At 38.0% G+C, this 19,202-nt stretch overlaps 1 protein-coding gene across 2 annotated transcripts; it reads right to left on the bottom strand.

Moving 5' to 3' along the window:
- Positions 1–951: 951 nt before the first annotated feature.
- Positions 952–17,589, bottom strand: LOC133522860 (uncharacterized). 2 transcript variants are annotated; one of them, XM_061858321.1, is made up of 9 exons: positions 16,841–17,589; positions 12,140–13,080; positions 10,364–12,042; positions 9,948–10,209; positions 9,317–9,433; positions 7,319–7,428; positions 6,248–6,380; positions 4,356–4,594; positions 952–2,190 (listed from the first exon to the last, which is right to left on the bottom strand). In XM_061858321.1, exons 1-9 carry the CDS (start codon positions 16,959–16,961, stop codon positions 2,115–2,117), a joined length of 3,678 nt encoding a protein of 1,225 aa, XP_061714305.1. In that variant the 5' UTR covers positions 16,962–17,589; the 3' UTR covers positions 952–2,114. The 2 variants fall into 2 exon arrangements, with proteins under 2 accessions (XP_061714305.1, XP_061714306.1); XM_061858322.1 differs by lacking the exon at positions 16,841–17,589 and adding an exon at positions 16,385–16,779.
- Positions 17,590–19,202: the final 1,613 nt, after the last annotated feature.

The following is a 19,202-nucleotide window of genomic DNA, read 5'->3' as shown; positions in this document are numbered from 1 at the left end:
AACCTTTTGAACGCCAATAGCACCTAAAATCATCGTCACCAGTCATGCCCACAGCGCCAGGGACAACTATAGGTGTCAAAGTAATCTTCACATTTTCAAGTAAGGTCTACATTAGCACTTTTGCACTTTTGTTTATGAGAAAACGTTCAAAAGGTTAAGTAACACGCAGTTCACAACGACCCACTTAAGCGGCTCTTGACTTCTTCACAGTTTAGTGTTGTTTTTCTTAAAAAACACTAGGTACCTATCATTCGTATTATTAAAACCTTCACAAGATGCAGTTGGACCAACGATCTGGAGCCCGTTTCATGAACATTTGTAACTTGTAATATGAATAAGGATTTAAAGAGACTTTTACTTCTCTATTGAAAGCCTTTTTCTACAAAAACACTTCCTTTTGTTTTTCAATGCTGGGTCATAATAACGAGAAACTGGAGAAGCGGTACAACCAGCTCTTGTAAAGATGTTCCAGGGTACCGAGTATAGCAGTGACGTGTTTCATACAATGATGATAAATTCTGTTTTAATTTGGGATTGTATTACATTTACACATTTAGTAGGTAACACCTTAGATTATGATATATGACTAGTTTTACGTATGCCGAAATATTGTATTCTGTACTATATAATTTGGTCAGTAAATGGACGAAGATATAAGTATCAAAATAGATTTGTGTTAAAGTCATTGTACCTAATCTCAGTCTTAAATTTAGTCACGTTATTGACAATTTAAAGCGAATTGGCAAACATATCAATACGGGTTTAGAGCATTCCACCCAACTGTCGCTTACGAAAGCTAAGAAGCCAATTTTTGGTTTAAAAATGTTCCACAGTTTTGTTTAAAAATGAACAGTGTCAAACCAAAAGTAGGCTGACTATTCTCAGCAAAAAGTGACAAAAAGGTGGAACATTTCTTTTATGAAGTATTTAAGCATTAAATTGCTACTTACGTACTTTATAATATATATTTATTTAAAATATATTTAAAATATATGACCGGCCGATACGTCCCGCTTTGTCGCTTACACACAAACAAAACTCGTCCTTATGGCGGTCACATATAAAGGTACAAAAAATAAATTGTTTAATGAAGGTTTTAGCACATTTCAGGTATTTTATGTGCAACAAAAGATGTGTTTCGAACATTGCACCATAGATCGTCTGAAATAGACGCTGATACCATTAGTAGTAGTAGTAGTAGTAGTATGTGCAACATTTAATTACGATAACACTTAAGGATGGGGGTCACATCACTACTCAACATTCAAAATCTTATACCCTACAAGATAACAGTTGTATTAAAACAGCCGAAATGTTATTTAGTGGTAGCACAGACAACTAGTACATGTCAGGTCGAACAAGGTTTCTTGGCATTGTCAACACGAATAAACCGTTGGCACTTGACAATCCAACACAAAAATACATCGTCGTCGACATGTCACAGCTATTTTTTTATTAATTTTAGTCTTTTATTAATTTGATTTTGATAAAAACTAACGGCATCTTTGCATGCGACATTGTGTTGTAAACTAGAATAAATTGAAACTTTGTGTTAGTTCAAGAAATGTGAACCCTCGAGCCATTTTATTATTAAACCTTTCAGGCATCGAATTTACAATCTAAACACCTCAGACTATTGTTTCTACTTGGGGCCCATTTCTCGAATGGTATTGGTGCAATATTATTAGTGTGTCGTTAACCCATACGATATACGATAATATTAATTTAATATCGTTCAAGAAATGGGCCCCAAGTTGAATCGTCTTCTGATCATGAAGTGTAGGTATTCACAGCGTAAGGGCTATCTGTTACGGTCCAGAACTAACAATAAACGGGTCCCCATTACGTTCCACTATCCAAGTATAAGATAAAGCGAGCCAACTGCCCGGTATCGGCATAATAGTAGTGCACACTAAAACCGGGGGATCATCACAAAAACTGAACACAGTCTGATTGTGATTTAGCATGAAGCCCGGTAGCAGGACGGATATATGCACGTACCCGCTGTCGAAGGGGCACGGCTGGCCGACGACGCGGCTGTAGACGTACAGGAAGGGCGGCAGCGGCGCGGCGCGGTGCAGGCAGCCGCGGGCCCGGCACGGAGACACCCAGTACTATTGGAACTCGTGCGTCAGCCTGTCTTCGGCGCACACGCGTGACGTCAGCAGGCCTGGGTTGCGTTCAGAATATCTGGAATACAAAATTATGAAAATAAATCAGTGTCATCAATCAATTTGGAGCACATCGTAATAACGGCAGTTGCGATTATGCTCGGTTTAACTAATTTCCTATTGGGTTCTAAATTGCAATAATCCTGTCGCGAAGCTTCCGTTTGGTGGCCGTTTGAAATTCATATGGCTATAGTCTGCAACTTCCGAATGTGGGTGTCATGAAAAAAAGTTTCCATGGCATAATATGTACCAAGAAAATGCCTTTAACTTTAACCACTACCTACTTGTATGTCTAGTCCAGGGGTTCCCAAACTGGGCGCCGCGGCGCCCTGGTGTGCCGTAGACAGTAAAGACGCTGTGAGGCAATCCTTCTCACCATGTTACCTATCTATTCCGAATAGCCTAGCTAGGGTTAGAGCGCCGAGAATACGTTTTAAACTTGTGCGCCAAGTGCGCCGCGGATTGAAAAAGATCAACGAAATAATCAACGACAGGTCTGGAGAAAGATATAAGTTAACATGGAATGTATTTGTTGCAACCGACATAAGATAATGGGATAACGCGATTTTGAATCGAGTAGCCAAACAAATTGTACTTTTTGTAATAGATAAAAGAGACACTCGTGCCATCTGTGGGAGGCGGAGGAGGTTTTTGTATGTCCTATGCATGCGTTAAGACTAAGGTATATAAGGGAAGATCATCTACAAGCTCTTTCCATGCTTGTAAGTCCTGCTTTTGTACAAATACTCCACTTACAGAAGTCGGTACAGCAGAAGAAAGAAAGAAAGAAGAAGAAAGAAATTAAATTTATTCAGGACGCTTACAATATTGCTTAAATCTATTGAAACACATTTATTAGTAAAAAGTATAAACGTCACTGAAAAGGTCTCCCCTCAGCTTGATCTCAAGTTACCTTTCAGGTATCTTGACGCTGGTCTTCCGTGGACACCTGTCCAAGCGATCGCGTCTGTACGTAAACTCTGCCTTTCCGACTGTGTCCGACGTACGTATACAAATATGAAAGTTCTTGCCCTATAGCAGTCTTACCTGCAATATATTTCATATGCCGGTTTGCCCCACATTGACCTTAACATTGTCACAATACTCATAATGTATACAGAGAGCCGGAACCGTACTGCGTTAAGCACTATAATTAAATAAATAAATGTTATAGGACAATCTTACACAAATAAGACTACACTTAAATCGACCGAGATATAAACCGTGATTACCTTTTATATTGTTCGATCGGTCGATTTAAGTGTAGTGAAACCAACCGTGAATCATTCAAAACTGTTACACAAGTAAGACTTGTGTTGTGGGTACTAAACGATATATATCTTTTTCTTCTCAGTATATTCGCGTCCACTGCTGAACATACGAGGGTTGTTTGAGACGTAACTTTTTTGATATGAAGAAATAATAATATTGCAAATGTATTTATTTTATTTATCTACGCTACGTAATCCCCCTGAAGTTCTACGCACTCACCCAACGAATCTGCAACTTCTCTATGCCTTCACGGAAGTGCGTCTCTTCAAGGGCCTCGAAATACACATTGACCTCTTGTACTTTACCTCCTCACTAGACTTAAATTTTCGCCCTGAGAGAAAAGTTTTGAGTTCTGGGAAGAGGTGATATTCCGACGAAGCCAAATCTGGTGAATAAGCAGGGTATGGAAGCAGCGACACGACTTAAATAGCCTGTCTGGCATGGGCCATAATCTATGGAGATATCTATGGAGATATGACCGGCCCATTCCCACTCCAGGTGTGCAATTCTTTTGGCGATGTTGGAAACTTTCTTGCGTCGGCGAATGTCATTCCGAATTCTGTCTCTCAGAGAGATATATGTGTGTACGAAATATCATTTGATATGTACCAATCGTTTTTCGGTGAAGGAAAACATCGTGAGGAAACCGGACTAATCCCAACAAGGCTTAGTTTTACCGTCTGGGTTGGAAGGTAAAAACTAGTGCCTACGCCAAATCTTGGGATTAGTTGTCAAGCGTACCCCAGGCTCCCATGAGCCGTGGCAATATACCGGGACAACGCTAGGAAGAAGAAGATACATATAAAACATCCACAACTACGAGCATCCATAACTGTGATGAGCACACAAATAAATGTCCTTACCGGCATTCAACCGGGACAATACAATCAAAATAAGAGAATTTGAACTCACGCTATGCCCCTCTCCCGAAGCCTCCGTTTGGTGGCCGGCTTGATCACCGGCCCGCCGGGACTGTGCAAGCCCCTGCCCGTTATAAAGAACAAAGTGTGGAATCTCGGCCCCTTCGTCTGCGACTCTCGCAACTTGCGAATGTGGGAGTCTAGGAACAAGTCAAGCGTTTCTTTGGCTTCGAGTACGCGCATGAAGTGAAGGTCGATTGTGGATTTGTCGATGTTTTTTGCTGCGTGAACCTGAAAAATAATAAAATACTACTTTATATTGGTACATTTTCGATAGTGTTTTGTAGACTTTTCAACGACGATGTAGTCGAACCAACCGCTTCATAGATATTTTGGTTTTGTCGACGTTTTAATTACGGGAATGGTTATAAACTGAAATAGATGTCGTTTAATAAAGCAAAAGTGACCAAGACCTCCAGTGGTGAAGGCCGGATTCGAACCGGCGACTGTGGCTATAGCGACTGACGTCATGAACCCCTAGGCCACCTCGCCATGGCGGAACCTGTCCCAATTCTTTGAAGTTGACACGAACGCAGAGTAGTAGCAACCCTAGACAACACTTCCTGTCTAGCAGGGTAGTTAAAGTGTGGAACAGTTTGACCGAATGACCCTCAGTGAACTCTTTTAAAAACAGACTGGACAATCATCTTAATAATGGACAAAACACAAGTGGAGGACATTGATGTGCACGTATCAGTTATAAGCTGCCTGTGCATTCATATATTATAATATAATTTCTCGACTATATGCCAGCTTAGAAAGACTAAGCGTCTTTGACCAACTCCAAGGACGAGCAGTACGTGCTTGCACCTCCTATACGAATCCCTTAAGGGATTACAACATAGCTAGAGAGATGTTGCTGCCATCTATATGTTGGCGGCCAATCGTGAGATCAGGCAGATCGTGAAATTCCGAGGCGTGAGACGTGAAAATCTTTGACTAGTTTCCTGAGTCTACGAAGCCGCGCTTATTTCGGGACAGTTTACCCTTCGAGTATCTGAAGCAAGCTAACGAACCTATCCTATTTAAATATTGGTTTAATGGGACTACCGTCAAAACATTACACAGGAACATTACGACCTGCATAATCTTACGATCGGCCGCCGACAATACCTACACAACTTAAAAATAAAAATCAAAATATTTGATATAAAAATAATATGATTTGTTCCCAAATTTGTATCCTTGAATAATTTTCCAACATACCTATAATTTAAAAAAATCTTTAAAGTAGTGGACTTTGAAGATTGTTTGGCCATTGCCAAAGTTTAAAGAAAATTTTAAATAAGTAGAAACAAATTCTTGATTCGCCAGTATGCTTACACGTCGCTTGAATACATTTGGCCTACTCAGCTTCACACCCACCCACCTTCCCACAGTAAGCTCAATAAGGCTTATGTTGAGGGTACTTAGACAACGATATATACATATATATAAATATTTATAAATACTTAAATAGGTACATAGAAAACACCCATGACTCAGGAACAAATATCCATGCTCATCACACAAATAAATGCCCTTCCCAGGATTTGAACCCGGGACCATCATCTTCATAGGCAGAGTCACTACCCACTAGGCCAGACCGGACGTTAAGTAAGTAATCGTAATAAATTAAAATCGTGTATAAGTACAATTTGGATAGAAAGGAAAGAATAAACACAGGTAGACAAGAAAGAACAGAGCTGATCTAATGAAAACATTCAAACTACGGAAAGAAAAAATCATAATTACATAGCTGTCCCGCTCGTACAATGGCATTGACCGTCGGCATCATTAGCGGGATAGCAACAGCAATATATAATTATGCGCGTGCGATAGAGATAGGAACAGGCGCGTCAACGTACAAAATTCTTCATGCTTAGCGTCCTTACTGTAACATACCTGCATCAGGGAAGCAGCCGCTAAACTGTTAGCGTGGTCGAACTTCTTCTTATGCAACACCGCCACATCGGAGTAGTATGTGGCGATCTGCGGCATGTTGCGCGCCAGGTAGCTTTCGGCTCGCAGTCGGTACCTTAACAATGGATTATCATTTAGTAACTAAGACTTCTTTAGTCGGTCCCTCAACCACAGATTATATACTTTCGCATTATATTTATTATTTCGCATATATAATATTAGCAAAGATTATTATTGGTAAATTCAGCCTCGAAGGACAGAATTAAAACAATGGACGAAGTATCTTAACTAGCTATTCCTACTATCTGGATGACGTGCGGCAAAGTACTTCACACCTGTTTTGTCCTTTTGTATTCGCTAAGATAGTTTTATGACCAATCGCTACAAATTATATACTTACTTTGTTAAACTTTGTTTTACTTTGTTAAACTTTGTTTTACTTTGTTAAAACCTATATAGTAAAAGACTTATCGGGTTTGACCTCACAAATCACATGTTAATGAAAGTACAAAAGGTTCTGTTTTGGTCACAAAGGCCGCCTATGATATGTCTACATATACACACCGAACTATAAACTAATTATAAACGTACCTAGCGTAGTTAGGTAGGTATAGGTATCAACTTTACGTTTACTATGCCAGATATATTTGTAAATCAAATAGTGATTTGAGTTTGGATTTAACCCTGAGCGTAAGGGCAAGGTCAAACTGCGCGCTGTAGAGTGGAGTCGCTCGCGGTAAAATGCATCATCATCATTCAGATCATTTCATCATCATCTCATCATCATTCATCATCATCATTTCATGATGATTTTCATGGGGATCATTTTTGAACTCTAGTCAAGCTTCTATAGTTATTCTATAGATCGTGTCATTCACGATGACGCGGGCCTTTACTCGTATTGACATGTTATTAACGGTTAGATTTGACAAATCTGCGCGTCATCGTGAATGACACGGACTATAGTACATTGATGAGCGCTCATTTTCACGCAAATTTCCTTCCTGGTTTTTGAACGCTATAGTTATTTTATATTCATTTAGATTGACTTACAGATTCCGCTGCTCCAAGTGTTCGTTGGCTTTGGCTCGGTACTCCTGCACCGTGTTCATATCGACCTTGTCATCTTTGGGTAGCAAGGGCCACTCCACTTCTGACAGAGCCTGGAATTCATTAAACAAGCATGAAAATATTGCCTTGTTTGCTTATACCAATAGGCATTGGACAAACACTAGAAGTAAACATATAATATCTCTTCTACATTAAGAGCCCATCAACGTGCTAAATAATTGTGATTATTTCAATTTAACGACAGATATTTAAAAAAGGGGGCCGCTACGTACTGTATTTTGTATTTAAGTACCTTTTGAATACATCATAATAGTTTTTACGTTGCTGGATTCGTCAATCTAGGCGTCCAAAGTTAAAACGGCCGTTTTTGTTTTGAGTTCATAGATTGACGAATCCAGCAAAATAGAAACTAGTTCTATGTGTTCAAAAGGTACTTAAATACAAAATATAGTACGTAGAGGCCCCCATTAGATTAAATATCTATGGTTAAATTTAAACAATCACTATTATTTTCCAGTGGCGCTAGTGAGCACGTTGATGGGCTCTTAGTCGAATTTAATGTTAGTCTCGTCTACATTGTTTAAAATCATGAGATACTAAATTATGTATTTCTTTACTTTAGACATTTGCTTTTATGGATATAGTTTTGTTACTCTAATTTCTAGTTTTAAAGTAGCATTTTCTTTCAAAACTGAACATAACAAATTATAAATCATTTTAGTGGATATTTTTTCGCCTTCATTAAACTTATATATATATCGCCTTATATTGGTCCTCGCCTCGCTTGTCTCCAACAGATAACATCCCTCAGGTAATTCTGTTATTTGGTGAAAGGCCTTGTAGGGACAGAATGGCCCATAACCTGACACTGCCACTCTAATTATAAGTCAATGATGGAAATAGTTTGAAACCCGGGAAAAGTAGTAGGTTTTTTTAATGCCATGACAGTGGCAAATAAGCGTGCGTATGTGCGTGGAGCAAGGACCTGAAAACCCCTCTTTACGCTTAAGCCTATCGATTCGTATAATCGCTCAGTAATATTTTCAATTTTAGCCTAAGGACTCTAAGTGCAATATTGTTTGAATTGAAACGACGTTACCAGCAAAAAAACTCGAGGTCGAGGCATTAGAGACAGCCCATGCCGACTACTGTTATTCAATAATAAGTTGAATTTAAGCGTGCGTAAAGATTACAATAGTTTGAACTAGTCCAAAATCCTATTATGGGTTAACTGAATAGACTGGGTTTTTATTTCGGTTACCGGTAACACAAGTAAACTCGATCTGATACGGTTACCGAATCAAAAATTAACCTTATCAGAAGGTTACCGATATGGTTGGGGTTTTTATAACCACTTCTAAAATAACCCTATGAAAAGCCCCGGTTAAGGTAACCGGTTCCGGTCCCTGGCGTGGAGTGACGTAATTTAGGCAAAAGGATCCAATCCACAAATATCTGTCATTAAATTTGAACTTTCTATCAAAATGAAAAGTCATTTATTTATTTCAATAAGGTTAGACTAGAGATAGAAATTGAATTAAGACAAATTTAGAGGATAGACCATTTTCGCTAAGCTACGTCCAGTTTTTATCATGGAAATCATCCCTTAAGAAGGTAAAAAGAGGGGTGAATTTAATGTAGAAGTATAATTCAACGATGACGAAGTCGCAAGATAGTAATATATACTTAGGTAGGTACTAAGTATTGCTGCCCGCGTTATGTGCCGAGTGTAATATAATAGTACATTACGATACAAGTGCGAAAAATAGGAAATTCGAAACGAGTGGCGATAAATTAAAACACGACCGAAGGGAGTGTTTTAAATCGACACGAGTTGCGAATTACCTATTCGCACATGTATCGTACAACGTTTTACAGTACATATGGCCCTTTAAATGTTCGACACAGTAACGTAATATGCTACTTCTCGCACTAGTGCTATTAAGTAGCCCCATATGTACTGTAAATAAATTTGCTAACCTTTTTTTGTTCTTCGATCAACTTTTCATGGCGTTCCAGTTCTTTTGTAGTTATAAATTTTGCTACACCATTTTCTTCTTCCAGTATTTTGCCATTGCCTGTTGATGATAGTAATACCTGGAAATTGTAAAGAAAAAAGTGTATATATTTCGTCATAATTTAATACGCGTCCAATATAACGATTATTACTGAATTAAAAAGCGATATACATAATGTTTTTAACGAGCCAGTTCTAAATATCTACAAATATTGTAGCGGTGGTGGCCGAGTGAATATGACGTCCGACTTTCGATCCGGAGGTAGCGGGTTCAAATCCTGGCTCGTACCAATGAGTTTTTCGGAACTTATGTACGAAATATCGTTTGATATTTACCACTGGCTTTTCGGTGAAGGAAAACATCGTGACGAAACCTGCATACATCTGCGAAGAAATTCAAATGGCGTATGTGAAGTCCCTAATCCGCATTGGGCTTGCATGGGGACTATAGCCCGAGCCCTGTCGCATATAAGATGAGGCCTGTGCCCAGCAGTGGGACGTATATAGGTTGAATTACTATTATTATTTCCCTAACACCAATTCTATAAATCGAGTGGTAATAAAATTACATTAATTATATTATATTCTTCTAACCTCAACAGTAGCCTGGAAATTATTGTCATGAGCCATGAGAAGTTCAGAGAGAATTTCAGGATTCACGTCAGGGAACAAATTGTACAATTTCTCTCTCGTCATTCTAGCGGCTAAATCATTAGGCACATTATTGCGCCATTCTGCCGTTATCTCCTTCTTATAAATGGACAGCGCTAGTTCCATGTCCATAATGTCTTTTAAGTCTGGAACGGCGGGTTCTTGCCCCGCTTTGGCCAATTGTTCTTCTTTTAAAGCCAACTGCCTGGAATATGAGGAAAATCTTTTCAGATTACATAATATCTAAATGATTAATTGGGTAGAAGACGTGTGAGCACACTTACCCAAAATATAACACTTCAGAAGTATTCCAAATGGGCAAGTATTTTAGAAATTCATAAGCTGGTCATATATCTCACCTCGCAAATTCTTCATCTTGACGTAGCATTATTTCCGACTGGCGCGACTGCTCATCTAATTGATACATAAACGACTCTATCCAAAGAGCGTTAATTTCATTAAGCAAGGAAACTGGCATGTTCACCCTTGTCAGTATGTTATCTGGGTATTGCATATCGTTCCGGCCAAACATGTGGTCAAGCTCTGAAATAAAGACTGTTCCCAAATCAACGTTGACAACTCTTTCGCCGTCATCACTGCAAGCGGTTTGAGAATCATCATCATCAGTACTCAAATAAGACTCCGCTACCGGTTCGGCAGCAGTTGATGTGGAAGCTATAGGACTGGCTCTTTCTCTATCTTCTGTTTCTTGTTGAAGTGCACCTCCTTGAACATCGTCCACTTCACCGCGGCGCATTTTCCTTATTTTGAGGCAATGGTCAGAGTAATGACTGTCAGATATAACAACGTTTTGCTCTATTTGACGTTTTAACAGTATAGAGGATTCCGAAAGATTCTTCTCTTTTTTTAATTTCGGTGTACTAGGTCCTGATATTCCTGGTGCGAGTCCAGTTGGGCTTAGATCTGGATTAGCTATAGTTGATTTCTGCTGCGTATTAACGTTTGGTATTATGTTATATGCTGCTAGACAGTCACACTGTTCGTCGTCGATATCTTCTGTATCCGAAATATCTCCAGCACTAGTGTGCAATTGATTATTAGCCATGCCGTCTAAAACAATGTCAACAGCCCAGTTTACATCGCCTACACATTTGTCAAATACGTCTCTCAATTCCACTTTGGATATATTCTTGAACAGTTTTCGAAAGGCGATAAAGTGTTTCTCTTCATTTTTGCACCTAACAGTTTCCATCGCGATGTGATCGTGATCATTGGTCATACTGCTTTTGTCCAACATTCGTTTATTAGGAATCTTTTCTTCATTTAATCCCGTGTAGTAAAAGTTAATATCTCTTGGTGTAGCAATAAGAACTTTAAGATTTGTATTATTAACGTCAGTGTCTCCAAATTCTACACTAGTGCCACTTGTTTCCATAACTACTTCAACATTTGGTGTGTCCAGTAAACTAGTAGTTTGACATTCAGTCCATGATGGCATGAACATTGAAATCTTTGACCAATCATTATAATGGGAACTAGATGGTAAAAATCTATCTAGTCCTGTAGAATTATGTTCAGAATTTCTAGGTGGTTTGGGAACAAACACTGAAGCATTTTCAGAAAGAGATTTTACTGTTGATTTTGAATCATCATTCCATGCATCTCCATTTTCCCATTCATCTTCTAGTTTTTCAAGTTGCTCTAACTGTTTTCGCACGTCTTCTAGTTTTACAAACTCAACTTTAGTGATTGGGTCATTGTCATCGTGAGCTGTTTCAGCATCATTAGTGGTTGTAGAGGAAATATCACCAGATGTTTCATGTTCGTTTTCTATCCGCGTTTCTATAATACGTTCTATATGTGAACATTGTTGCGCAGATGATAAGTAGTTTGCCTGAGTTGGAGCGGCATGTGTCTCATTTGACGTTGGACTCACGTATGCATGATTTGAAGCACAGTCTGCTTGGCTGTGGCTTGTAGTAAGAAGTTCCTGCTGAATCGCGTCAGTCTTCAAAACATAAGGAAGATTTTGCATGACTTCAAATGCCTTGCCAGACTGACTCTTCGCCGAATCAACCTTTAAAATTACAAAAAATATAGTTTGCATATTGCGCTTGCAAAATACTACTCACATAACAAAACACTCGATAAAATAAATTCATCTTGTACTTTACCTGGCTTTGACGTGTTTGATGTGGAGATGGAGCATCTTGTGGATCTTGTTTCAAAACAGGTGGAATATTTCTCATTACTGGAGGGATTTTATCTGCAGGATATGATAACCCAAACATTTGTATTAAAAAAGCACCACTCGGGCAAAGTTGGAAGGTATCCAATAGTCGTTTTAAAGTCGAAATGTTGACATCGTGGGAATTTTTCCGAGCCAGATGGCCAACTTTTTTAGCCCACGGAGTATTAGGTTCCAAAACCTCTATTATATAACCTCCCCGGACTCCTGCCCTAACATATGGCTCCATGTGCCGTATCTCCACGTTAGTATTATCAACGAAAATGGGGCTTACGCCGCGACCAAATGCTTCTTGAACCCTATTTTGATTCCATTGGTGAGCCTCGCTGAGCATGTTCCTCTGAAATTCATATCGTCCCCTGTGCATGAAAAAGTCGTCGGTGCTAAATAAGAATGATTTATAATTCATGCCTGGACACATAGTTTCAACTAGTTGCCGTGCTAAGAAAGACTTGCCACTCCCAGGTAGACCTCTCATTAAAATCAAAGTTCTAATCCCTTTATTGTGGTATTCAACGATTTGTTTTGTTTGTGGCGTCCATATACTTATTTGTGAGTTGATCGGTCTTTGCTTAGGAAGCTGTTTAGGGTAAGCTCCTTTGGTTTGTGACGCCCCAGAATATGATAATCCAGGTTGTAATACCAGCGTATTGGCAGTTCGTGGGTTTCTTGATACAGATAGACTTTGTGTGTCATTAATTATGAGTTCCACGGTTCCAGTATTCTGTGGGTTTGGTGAGACAAGTGGACTTACCGCCACATTGTGTGAAGAAACACCAATTTGATTGGGTGTTGGTACATTATATGATAATTCGTTGACAGAAGAATCCTCTGACATGTTGACAATGATATCAATCGCTTCAGTCACTGGAAGCCAAAATATATTAATAAAACAAGATTGTAAAAGGTTTTGCTTAAAAAATAAAGGAATAGGCTGACTACAACCTGATGTTTGCAATAATTACTAAGTGTACATCAATAATACTGTACAAGCACTTCGCTGGCAAGCTGGCATTAGGTACTTAAAATCAATATCCACATGATTACACTTAGTATGTATAAGTTACGTCATAGTTTATCATAACAAAATTGATCCCATCAAAAACACTTTAATGTAAAATGTTACCAAGACGAAACCATAAGGCTCGCACTGTCAAAAAAGCCCTAACTTCAAACTCTACACCTTAGTCAAAATATGTGGCTTGGCCGTTTACTGGGTGATTTTGGGGTTGAAAACTATTCTATATCCTTCCGCATAACACAATCTATTTACATTGCAAATTTCAACTAAATTGGTTCAGTGATTATTGATTCCCCATATAAAAACCTACCCCCTTTTCACCCCTTTAGGGGCTAAATATTTCAAGTTTATGATTTTTTGTTGTTTCTGTACTAATACTATCCTACATGCTAAATTTGAGCTTCCTAGGACTTCAGGAAGTACACTAAGGGTTTTGATGATCATCAGTGAGTGAGTGAGTGAGTCAGTGACGAAATTGGGGTTTTTAAGGTATGAATAATATCTAAAGTATGAGAACTATGCGATTGAATAAGTGCGCTATTGACATTATATCCCGAGAATTTTGTTTATCTGGTATAATCCAAACTCGAGTTATGAGGATTCAAAGAACGACGAAGCGCTTCGAGAAAAGGTAGGTAATGCCCTTGCGCTTCCCTTTGCTTGTCTTGGCGGGGGCACTACCCCAGATTCAGTAAATTAATGTGCAAAAAGAATAGCAAGAGTTTAATTGAGTACATAATAAATAAATAAATATTATAGGACATTATTACACAGATTGACTAAGTCCCACAGTAAGATCAATAAGGCTTGTGTTGAGGGTACTTAGACAACGATATATATAATATATAAATATTTATAAATACTTAAATACATAGAAAACACCCATGGCTCAAGAACAAATATCCATGCTCATCACACAAATAAATGCCCTTACCAGGATTTGAACCCGGGACCATCAGCTTCGTAGGCAGGGTCACTACCCACTAGGCCAAACCGGTCGTCTAAGAGTACATAGACAGACAGACACAGAGTACATAATATTTTTGGAGATAATCTGCCTAAAGTTTCAAGTATGTAACAGAATCGAAATCAAATAAGCCATGCCCGGCCATCAATAAAAGACTCACAAAATTGCTCCTTCAACTTGGTAAGGTCAACTGAGAATGGGAACCAGTGTCATAACAGGTCATGAACCATACCATAACAAACTTCTTTTTATCAGATTCCCTATGCCGAGTAGGGTGCTTCATAAAACATTTTTCTCAATTTTTCCTTTTTTATTTATTTTACCGATTTAGTTAAATTTGACTAGTGATATTTAACCTAAACATACGTATATCTGTTGATACAAGGCAAACAAGACCTCGCGACATATCCTAGTATGTTTTGTTTGATTATGAAAAATGTATAAAGAATAAATATATTTTTAACTTATAAATCACATGTTCAAACAGTGTTAAACAATAACTTAGGTCCTACTCAAAATCAAAGGTCAGATAGTATTCTTTGAGGAGTTGGGTTGGCTGGACTAGCCTACCCCTCTAAGCTATTGCATTAGATATTGAGTAAACAAAAGAAGATTTTTACCCAACAGTCAACATTATAGTGTGAAAAAAAAGATCCCTAGAGGGTCTAGTCTCGCATTGAAGATGATGCTAAGGACTGTACAAAGTGGAGGAGGAAAAGTCAGAAAGCAGACCCTGGGCTCCGAAGTAGCAGGCGTAGCAGCTGAGCATGCAACTAGTATAAATGCTGAAGTCACTAAAATGGCAAAAAGATTATAGAGAATAGATAGATTTCATGATAGTAGTTCTTAATGTTACTTAAATTAATAGGAAACATCCAAGTGTCAGAAGAAATATTATTTGTTCATCACAAACATGGTTTCCTACCAGCTCAGCAATTCAAAATGGGATGGTTAACCCTTCAGGTGGCAGCACCTCGTTAAAAAGGCGACCCTGGGAGCTGGAACCTTAGCTAAATGGCGGGGAACCAGAAGCCAATTCCGATTAAACAAGCCCTTGAGCGGCAGAGACCAGCTCCCAGACCCTGTGCAATGTCATATTTCGCAAATAAAATAAAACCGTTAAAACAATGCCTTGCTTGCTTACTCTTGCAAGATGTGAAGCAAGGATGGCATTTACTGTCGAATTAGCGGCCATTAAGCGCTGACTGCTGAGCCATGAGCATTAAAGTGTAAAAATATTATATTGTGTGAAGTAATTAAAAGGCTTATAGTGTAAACAAATCTATAGTCTTGATTAATTTTATTGTTTTATTTCCTAATCATAGTTATTTGTTATTTCTATTTATGAAAGTAGAACCAAAATTGGTAAAAAAAAAACTAAAAAAAATATCAAACCTCCATGTGGTAGCAACTCTAGGAAACACTTCTTGCGAAATCATGTAGTATAGATGGAACTCTCTACTAGAAACTGTTGTTAGTACACCATCGGTGAACTCTTTCAAAAATAGACCAGATACACATTTTAGAACCTTAAAAAGTGCTAAATAAACACAAGTGCTGCAATATATACGCATCAGCTCCAAGAGCTGCTAATGTATCAAATAAAATAATAAATAAATAATAATAAATATTATGAGAATTGTATATATTTTTTTAATGGCCGTGCCACTTAACCTACAGTTCAATCCGAGGTGCTGCCATTCAATATTTAAATACCGGCTTCCAGATCCCTGCCAGTTACGTTGGGGTCTGGGTCCCGGTCCTATGCCACTTAAGCAAAATTCTTAATTGTTTTTTAAAACAGTTCTATTGTGTCAAAAGCCCCAAATTAGATCATTTGCTGTATTAGGATATAATACATTGAGTTACCCTTGGCGATAAACACAAAATAAAAATTAATAGATCAGAATTTAAAAAACATTTTTTAAGCTAAGCAACAAGCTTAAACAATGGCTAACAAATGTCTATATTTGATTTTGGGAATATGATAATATTGATAATATATAGTAAGATCTTAAGTTACCTACTAGTAAGTAGAAAGTTTGTAGAAACTCTCTGATATCATAAACACATTACAAAAGTAATTCAATTTGAAATAAAAATCAATAATGAAGTTGAGCATAGAATAAGTTACATTTATATAATAACTTATAGTTTACAGTGTACAATAAAATAAATATTACCTGTACCAAACAGCTTGTTTAGTCTTTATCCATATGTTTACTGGTATTTATGAACATAATATTAACAGTACTGATAGCAGTTATTATAAAATTGATAACATTGTATAATGACACAAAGTAAATGGACTTATTCACCAGGTATCAAGGACATATATACCCCCCACCCCCCATTATAGATTATAGGTCCTTGATAACAATACTGTTTTGTCCTAGTACAAATTAATTTACACAAATAATAACCATGATATAGAGATACATACATGTTGTTTATTGTACAAGAAAGCGAGAAAACTTAAGAAAACTAAACCCACACCACACCACACACTTTGCATGTCTTTATTTTGATGTTTTGCGCGTTTTGTTTGTGTTTACTGCGCATGCGTCATACGAGATTACGCGGGGGAAATTAATAAAACCTAGGTCTGTTAGAAAACATCAATAACCATAAATACTTACAGTCCCCACCACAGTGCTCCACGATTGCGCAGACTGCATCTCGGCTCATCACTTCACTGAATAAACTCATCACAGAGTCAACAACTCTCGTGAAATCTGAACTCTGATCCTCAGGATCCATTTTAAAGCTTGAATCAAAACAACTGTTTCATTTATACGTAACGACTAATAAAACTGTGCCATCTGTCTCAATTAAAAAGTCTTTATCGTTAATTTTGTTTTCTCTTTTAATACCAGTTGTAAACATAACGTGTTTATTACGAAACACAAAACCATTTCGCTCCATAATCGCTAGCGAAAATGATTAGATAGACGATTTTGACGTGTATTTGACGTTTAAACTTTTTGATTAGTTCAGTGTTGGCAATTGGCATAGTGTTGAGTTGACCAAAACCATGACAAAACAAAGCTCACAAGAAAAAAATCCCGAAAAGCACAATAAGTTATACATCTTTTATAAATTTTCCTGTTAATAGATTAATACAATAAAGATTTTTATTCAATTCTGTTAAGTTTTACCGAGGTTTTATTAATTGCGGTTTAAAAGCAGTCTAGACGGGATGTCGAATCGACCGATTTGATCAGAAAAGTAAGACCAATCTAGAAGGAAACAATTTTTCGCCAATCTGATTAAATGTGTGAGTTAGTGTGGACACAAAGGTCAATTAGACTCGCCGATTTTGACCGATATTACCAATAAATTGGAGGGGCGGAATAGTGCGGCTGCAAGACTACCAATTTATGACGCGAATACTAAATACTAGAATTCGCAGTTGGGGATTTTTTGAATTGGTACTCTTACAGCAAAAACTGGTACTCTTGCGTCCGCATCTCCTGATTTGATCACACAATCTAATCAGATTGGCGAAAAATTGTCCCCGTCTGGACTGACTTTAAGCTCTCAAATATAGTCTGTCAAACAACTTTTTCAGCAGAAGAAGATGCGAAATTTATTTTTTTCTATGGGAAGATAACCAATTTCCTTTCCTTCTGCAATTAGGTGGTTTCGTAGTTACTTGGAAGGTCGTCGGCAACGGATTAAAATTGAGGACACTCGTTCATCGTGGTGCAACACACTGGCTGGCGTCCCGCAAGGTGGCGTGTTGTCTCCCCTCCTTTTCTCTATCTTTATTAATTCTATTTCTCGTGACCTCCTTTCCTCTTATCATTTGTATGCCGACGATCTCCAAATTTACTCACAGTGCCCGATTGCTAACTTATCTTCTCTGATTCAATCCACCAACTCTGATTTAGAACGCATTCTGCACTGGAGCTCCTGTTATGGAATTAAAGTTAATCCTGCGAAGACTCAAGTCATTATTATTGGTAGCCCTATGAATATAGCAAAGGTGAATTTTGAGAGTCTGCCTCCTATCTTATTCGATGGGGTCCAGATCCCGTACTCGTCCCAAGTTAAGAATCTGGGAGTGATTTTGGATCGTACTCTTTCTTGGGGTCCGCAACTTAATGAGGTTGGACGAAAAATTTTTGCTGCCGTGGGATCGCTTAGGCGTCTCCGCAACTTTTTACCGCTTGCCACTAAAATTGCGCTGGCGCAATCACTTCTTCTGCCTATTCTAGACTATGCTGACATATCTTATCTCGATCTTACAGAAGAGCAATTAAACAAGCTTGAACGTCTTCAAAATGTGTGCATTCGTTTCATTTTTGGGCTACGGAAATTTGACCATGTCTCCAGCTTTCGGTCACAGCTCAAGTGGTTACCGATACGTTTTCGACGTAATACGCATATCCTTTCTCTTCTCTACAGTACCTTATTTATTCCTAATACTCCTGGTTACCTTAAAAAGCGGTTTAGTTTTCTTTCGTCTGTTAGGTGTTCTCAAAATCTTCTTCTTGCTCCCCCTCGGTCATCTAGTAAGTTCTACATCAAATCCTTCACTTTCCAGTCTGTAAGAATGTGGAATGCTTTGCCCATTGATATAAAACGAGCTCAATCCTTAACCATTTTTAAAAAACGTCTTAAAGAGCATTATTTATCACTTTCTTAGTCTTGGTCATTTTATTCATGTAATTAAATTCTCCTTGATTTTCTCTACCTGGTTGTTACTTCACTCCCTAGAATGCTTAATATTTATTTATGTAGGTTTATGTAGTGTATTATTGTAATTTAAATAATTTGTGTAGTTTATGTAGTGTATGTTTTATTGTTTGTAGTTTATAATTTAAAATTAACATATTATAAGTATACTTGTTTTATTGTTGTTTTGCACTGCCCAATAGCCTATTTCTTGCCACCGGTTCGCTATCTGAAGGTTGTCTGGAAGAGATCGCTTTATAGCGATAAGTCCGCCTGTTGTTACCTACTAATTTAAGTCCTGTCTTTGTTTGTAATATGAGT

This window comes from Cydia pomonella, chromosome 11 (assembly GCF_033807575.1).
Source record: "Cydia pomonella isolate Wapato2018A chromosome 11, ilCydPomo1, whole genome shotgun sequence".
Lineage (NCBI taxonomy): Eukaryota > Metazoa > Arthropoda > Insecta > Lepidoptera > Tortricidae > Cydia > Cydia pomonella.
This window is presented reverse-complemented; position numbering and strand designations above follow the sequence as displayed.